The sequence below is a fragment of the Chaetura pelagica genome, unplaced genomic scaffold (assembly GCF_000747805.2).
Source record: "Chaetura pelagica isolate M959 unplaced genomic scaffold, ChaPel_1.0 scaffold101, whole genome shotgun sequence".
NCBI lineage: Eukaryota > Metazoa > Chordata > Aves > Apodiformes > Apodidae > Chaetura > Chaetura pelagica.
In genome coordinates, this window is record NW_009952564.1 from 1,880,603 (window position 1) to 1,887,682 (window position 7,080).

General features: G+C 39.7%; 1 protein-coding gene across 1 annotated transcript in view; it reads right to left on the reverse strand.

The window, feature by feature from the left end:
- CMSS1 (cms1 ribosomal small subunit homolog (yeast)) overlaps positions 1–7,080 on the reverse strand; it is a 31,908-nt gene that overhangs the window by 8,496 nt on the left and 16,332 nt on the right. Inside the window, exons 4-6 of the mRNA XM_009993342.1 lie at positions 4,577–4,706; positions 1,441–1,500; positions 644–746 (exon numbers count right to left, since the gene is read on the reverse strand). Of these exons, the coding sequence (XP_009991644.1) occupies positions 644–746; positions 1,441–1,500; positions 4,577–4,706 (293 nt within the window). The remainder of the gene's footprint in view (positions 1–643; positions 747–1,440; positions 1,501–4,576; positions 4,707–7,080) is intronic.

The following is a 7,080-nucleotide window of genomic DNA, read 5'->3' on the forward strand; positions in this document are numbered from 1 at the left end:
AAACTTCCCAACTCTCCACCTCATGCTGTACTGGCAGATAATCACAGGATATGGGGTCAAGACTCAAAAGGCAAACACGAAATTTTTGATGTACACATTAATTCATCAAGGTCATCAGCACTTCAGGAATGAAAAGGGGGAGGACAGAGAAGTAAAAAAAGAGAACAGGGAACACTGAAAATCATCACCTTTGCAAAGCAGTTTTGCCAGCCTAAGCCAGGTGAGAATATGGAGACAGACTTTGAGGCACTCAGGCCAGATGCATGTGTTGGCACTTGAGGCTCTGGAATTGCCTTTGGTGCAAAGTCATGATTTTTAGTGGTGGATCACGACGCTCTATGGGTTTACTCCGTTCCCAAGCGTAACATGTTGTATGCATCCCCAAAATTGGTTTTACACTTTATTTTTGGCTTTTAACAAAAACAGTACTTCAATGCAACTGAACTACTAAGTGTTATTTGAGTCTAAAACCAAACACCAGACTCCCACAGTCTAAAGAAACAAGGTATGTTGCATCAGTTTGGGTCAGTGAATTTGCTGGCTAGCAGAGAACAGTGTCCCAGTTTTGCCTTTATGCCTGTGGTTCCAAGACAAAACCTCTGACTGACTGCCAACCCCAACATAACATTTGCTATCGACATACTTGATGAGTTCCAAGGAACGAAGGGCAGAACTGCAGATAACAAGCATCACCACCGACTTCTTCTCCTTATGGTTTTTACGGAGTTTTGCCCACTTAGGACAGACTGCAATGAAAAAGCCCGTGTCCACACACAAAGTACTACATGCCACAATTGTAAATTATAAAAATACAGAATGAATGGGAGCCAACAACAAGAACACGCATGCTGACTCTTACGAGGTCTGGATTTCTGGCAACACTTTTACATTTACTCATGGCTGAGAAACTGGAAAATAAACCACCCAAAATAATGAAAATACATAAGTATCACATAACTGAACAAATCAGATAAGCATTAAAAATCACGAGTATGTAAGGTGACAAGCCCATTGATGTCATCTGCCACAAACAGTAATTTGTATCAGAGGAAATCTATTGAAAAGATACATTTACTAGACCAGAAATTCTATATAAACATCTAGAAGAGAATAAAAATTCTCTGGGTTTATGTCAGCAAGCAGCTGCAGGATTTTTACGGTGAGATAATACATACACCTACTTATGAAGCCACAATAAACTAATGACAAATAATTGCTAGCAATTACAAGAAACCTTAAAATATTCTGATACAAAAAAAAGAGTAAAAAAGAGTCAGAAAAACAAGACCTGTCATGAAAAAAAAAAATAAATAAACCCCCTTAAAATTATTATTATTATTTTATAATTAAAAATACTTGGACATGCAGATATAAGTGCAATAACATTGCATTAACAAGGTTTTTCATACAACTTTAATCTCATCCAACATTTTAACTCACTTTCCTTCAGGTATGAAGAAAAACTGTGGGTGAGATCATTGGCTGGCAAAAAACAGGAATCTGAAAACATAAAAGGAAAAAATATTTTTGTTGATGTATTTTTAACAGAAAAAGGAGCATATACTTTGCAGCATAATCATTAGTTATATTGATGAAATCACAACTGATTTTTAAATCCTTCATCCATTAATTACCATTTCTGGAACAAAGACTAATGTACACCTGAAGTAAAGAAGCTTTATATTGGATAAATCAATGAACAGCTTTCAACTCAACTGCAATTCCTTTCTTTCCCTCCACCATGAAAAACTCTGAATACAGGGCTGCACATGTGTGATCACATACTTAAAAAAAAAATTTCATACATCTTTGCCACAATCAATCAATTAAAGGTCTTAACCAAAAAACTTACAGTGAACCTGCTACACTGTTCCTCCAATCTACCTATGATGGAAGACATTTGTAGAGCACCAAAACAATACTGTGTAAATGGAAGAACTTACTCATAATCTACCTGTCAGTAAGTTTGTTTCTCTTTCTGACCTTTTGTATTATCCTAATCTACCCAACGACATAAATCCAAAGGGTAACACCTACACCATATTTCAATGTGTTCCTCTTTCTTCATTTCCCATTGACTGCTGATCTTTTTACCTGGTCACTACGTTAACTAGTACATCTTAAAAGTATTCTGTGGCAGACATGCCATTTAACTTCAATCTTCCTATAGAGGCAGTGAAGAAAGACAAGGTCCTAACAAGTTCTTTGGAAGGCCTTTCCTTTTTCCAGTGCCTATACAGAAAGTCTAAGTTCTTAAAATGGTGATGAAAATTACATGGTCTGTAAACTCGCCATCGTTGTTAAGGGTCCTTTGCCTGATGGAACAATATGCTCCTGCAAAGCATCAACAACTCTGTCTTCAGGGACTCACATGTTTGTTGTCATTGAACATGAAGCATAGCACCTCAAGGTACCTCTGCAGAACAAAGTATTTGCTGATATACTTTAGCTAAATTAAGGAGGTTTCCTCACAGATGTTATTCATGTTCACGTGGGTGGCGCACTGGGCTGATGCTGGCAGCATCAATCCATTATTTCCATTAAAAAAGTGTGAGAAAGTTGGTTTGTAGCTGATGCCTGCCTAATAGTCCTGCCTGTCTAGCTTCTTGAGCATAACCACTCCCCATCACTGTAACTTCCATTTAATGGGTGTTTTCTTGCTAAAAACTTTTATTTTGCACTGACCCCTTTTACTAAATCCAGAGATTGACATTTGTTTGGTCCTGAGCCTAAAAGGGAGGGAATGTGTACAACTGAAGGACCAGCAGCTGACTTACTTTCAAGATCATGTTTAGAAGATACACTTGATGCTAGAGGGGAAGGACAGGGGCTGTTCATCCATAAGCATTTGGTGGTGATAGGAGAGCTCATTACACTCACCGTGGCCATTTCCTCCCAGTGACAAAATATCTTTGTTGCTTTGCTCTTCTGAATGTTTTGTCTCATTATTGACTGAAATATGGTTTCTAAGAGACATGAGCTTCAATTACTGACTTTCACCAACACTCCAGCAACACTGGAGTATTAACAATTTTAAATTAAAGTTTCAGGAAGGGGGGGAAAATGCATAGTTCCAAACTGCAGCAAAAGACGACGGTGACTACAGACCTGACCTTCTGCACCTTGTCAGTTAACAAGAACACATAACTCTAGAGTAGTTGCTTGTTATTTGCTCAGTGCTTGGATGTGAATTACCTGACAGCTGTAGAAGTTTGTAGACTCCTTGGCACTATTAAGCCTCCAACTCCCAGCACAAAAAGAAAGAAGAATATATCCCCATCCACCCCAAGAGGAAATACGTATGGAAATGGGTCACTTCACTAGCCCAAAGGTCTTTCTTAATAAGAAAGAAACCAATTATTATTTGCTAAAACGTCTAAAGGTCTAAAAATATTTAACGCAAGTTTTTCAAAGCAATCTCTATGGGACTTGGTTTTCTTGATGCAACAACCCTCCCCATAGAAATAAGTAAGGCTCAACCTACAATCATGGATATCATGGAGGAGCATATTAATCTAGAAAGACATGCTTAAACAATAAAAGAGAGAAACCACTTCTGGGCTAGAAGGTTCCTATACTGGGCACAGGTCACTAAGACTTCAAGAAGTAGCAAAGGTGTGTGCAGGTTAGTTACCAGGACGTTTGCACTTCATGAGCACTACCAACAAATAATGGACAGTGCCTATAAAATTGCTGAATGGTTTGGGTTGGAAGGGACCTCAGAGATCATCTAATTCCAACGCCCTATGCATGGGCAGGGACACCACCCACTAGAACACGTTGTTCAAAGCCCCATCCAACCTGCCCTTGAACACTTCCAGGGATGGGACATCTACAACTTCCCTGGGCAACCTACTTGTGTCTCACCACCCTCACAATATATGACAGTGCCCTTTCCTCTGAAGAGTCAGAAGCAGAGATGATCAATGTTGCCTTAATCTCAAATGCAACCTCCAATTTTCAGAAGCTAACTCTGCTCTGTCCTGCTTTGCCGTTTTTATCATTGGCTTTTCTGGAGATGGAATGTGGTAAACCAAGAGGGTCCTTGTGTTATAGTTAAAACTTGGTCACTTTACACTTGGACCAAAATTACCATCTCATTTCATGTCACTCACTGGGAAACCACTGTGATTGATATCTCAAAACTACGTAAGAATGGCATCTCATTATTTCTTTGTCTACTCCTGTCAGCCTTGCTATTATGCATCTGGACCAACTCAGGTAATCCCAGAACCAAATTACATTTTCACTTACTTGATCAGCCTATGGGAAACTATTATTAGGAGTAACATAATTTCTACCAGAAAAGTGAGCTCCTGAAATTAATACTTTACAAAAAAAGGACACATATAAACAAAGTTTCTTTTAATTTCCGTAACTCCAAGAAAACTTACATTTATTTGAAAGAAATTAACATTTCTACGTAGACAGCAAATTAATATGCAGTATAAGAAAATATTTCAATAAAAAAGTAGAACTCAAGACCTGTCCCAAAAATCCTTTCTTCTGCAGAAAAAGAATTCCATAATATAATGAAGAAACACGTTACTTATCTATCACATATAGGATAAGTTACCTGACAGCTTTAATTCCTCTATTTCAATCACTGAACGGTTTTCAGCAAAATATTGGCTAAGCAGATTTTGTAGATCTGCAGGGACACCAGGTTTTGGAGCAGATTTCTCCAGAATATCAGAAATTTTCTTCTAAAAAAAAGAAAAAGTAAAACAGGTAATTACAGCATTTCTATAATTTCTGCTTTTTGGTTAGCTAACAACACTCTAAAAAAAATGTTCCTCCATAACTTTATACAGTTATATTGGCTTCATTACAGTTTAAGTAGAAAAACATCTTATAATGAGACAGGATTTCCCACCACCTTTAGTAGGAATGCAGAGTTTAGATGCAAGTTCAGATACTTGGATGGGTTGTGGGCAGGAAGACAAAAAATCTTGTTTGCTCACCTGCAATGCTGCTGTAACAAAAACATAACTGAAACCTGATTTTGTGAGTTTTGCTGTTGTTACACTTAAGTATCAGCTTGCAAATTCAGGTTTTTTTTTCTATAATTTATTTTAATTCTTTATTCTTAAAGCATAACAATAGGAACCAAGTTATTATATAAGTCTGGGTTTTTATTAAAACAAGGTAACTACCTACTTTGGAAGGCAAGATCCCTAGCTATACTCACAGAATAGCACAGAAGTGTAAAGAACATGAGTTAAAAGCTCACAAAACCAGAAGTCACCAGAGAGAGTTTAGAAGCTACTTTGTTCTTCCAAAATGTATATTTTTTAAAACCAAACAAGTACTTTTTAGAGCCTGGACATGAGCTCATAATGACTGTGTTTTACACCTTAGGAATGTTAGCAAATAACAGGTCTGAATTTTCACTGAAGTGCTGCTCTATTTTTTCCCATAATTAAATGGATGATTGGGGTAGAATAGCCCAGGGTTCCTGTTATCTGAATGATCTGCCAGCATTTAAGAAAACAGCAGATTTTCAAGTAGAGAGGGAGCCTGGAGAGTACAGCAAGAATGTGAAGCCTCTCTTGCTCTCACTGAGAAGTGACTCATTTGTGAAAGGTCACCTCTAGGATTCTCAGCTGCATAAGCTAAACTGGACTTGCTGTCATGAGGACACATGGCAGCACAAGCCCAGAAGTGAAAAGGGGCATGGTTATGACAGAAACCCAGGGTATGTACCTGCAAGGCAAAGTGAGATTTCCTGGGCGTGGAAGCACTTTTAACAGCTCTGGGGGGATGGTGGGTACATTCAGTGCAAATTCAGCAGGCTAAGTAAGGTCTGAGGCAGCAAAGATCAATGGAAATTTTGAAGACAGCTACAGCAGGAACTTTAATGTAGGGGACAGATCTTTTTCCATCCCTGTTCCCCCCACTCCATCCCAGCACTCGCTCTCTCCTTGTCTTCCACTTCCCATCCCTCTGTCTCTCCCTCTTGCCTAGGACACCCCAAATACTCCCAGAATGGCAGCATTAGAGGCAGAATGCTGAACAGGGAAAAGCTAGTTGGGGGCTGCTGAAGCCCCAGTACCCTACAGCAAAGGCAAGGTAGGCAGCTGCCTCTCCCAGCCGCCTTCCACTTTGGTCACTGCCTGCTCTACCTCTGCTAAAAGCCACCTGTGTGTCTGTAAGACCCCAGCTGAATCTTTGACAGAGATTAAACCCTTACACCTACTTCTTGGTCCACCTTTGGCCCAGTCAAAGCTCTCCGCAGCCCCTGGAAGACTTCCCAGTGGACATCTGGTTGCTTGGCAGGTTTTTCCAGTAGCATTCCTTCCCAAGATTCACCTTCATTTGGCACCCTTATATTTTTCTACTACGTAACAACTGTCTACCCAAAGAATGACCAGAGGCCATCTGCAGCAGATACACCCTTTGCGTGAGGCTCACTAATGGACCTCTTTGTTATTGTTCCTACCAACTACAAATGCTCTTTTCCAGCAACCTGTCTCATAGATGACCCATGTTGGGGAACCTCTGATTTAGCAGACAACAAGACAGAAACACCAGGCTCATTTTACATGGTAACTCAGCATAAGGCTCTGTTCCACAGGACCATTACGTCATTCACTGGGCCACTTGGTTTCCCCAGGAAAATTATGGCCCTCTAGAGGGGAGAAGCCTGATCCTAATGAGAAATTCCTTAAGAGCAAGGACACCTGAGCAAACTCTCTTCCTTCAAGGAGAGCTGTGGGGAAATGTTCCTCATGCAGGAAGTTCTATTATTTTTCTTCCAATTCATTCCAGATGCTTAAAAAACAAAGGGCTTGTTTCCCCTTTTTCCTGAATTTTGGAGAGAGCACTTTGTTTGGAACCCATAGATCAACCTGATAAATATTTCCTGATGGAATTTTTGAAAGGCTGTGTATGTCAACTTGCTGGCCTAGCCCCACTGAAACCAAAGGTATAACTAAGCACCTATTGTTTCCCTGAGAATTGGGGTCATTTTGTTTGGTCTGGTTCACCAGTCTGTGTTGTGGGATGCTTTTGCTCTGGCAGCAGTGCAACAAGTACCTCGGTCACTTCTGCCAGAGCTGCATTTAAAGCTAAATCCCG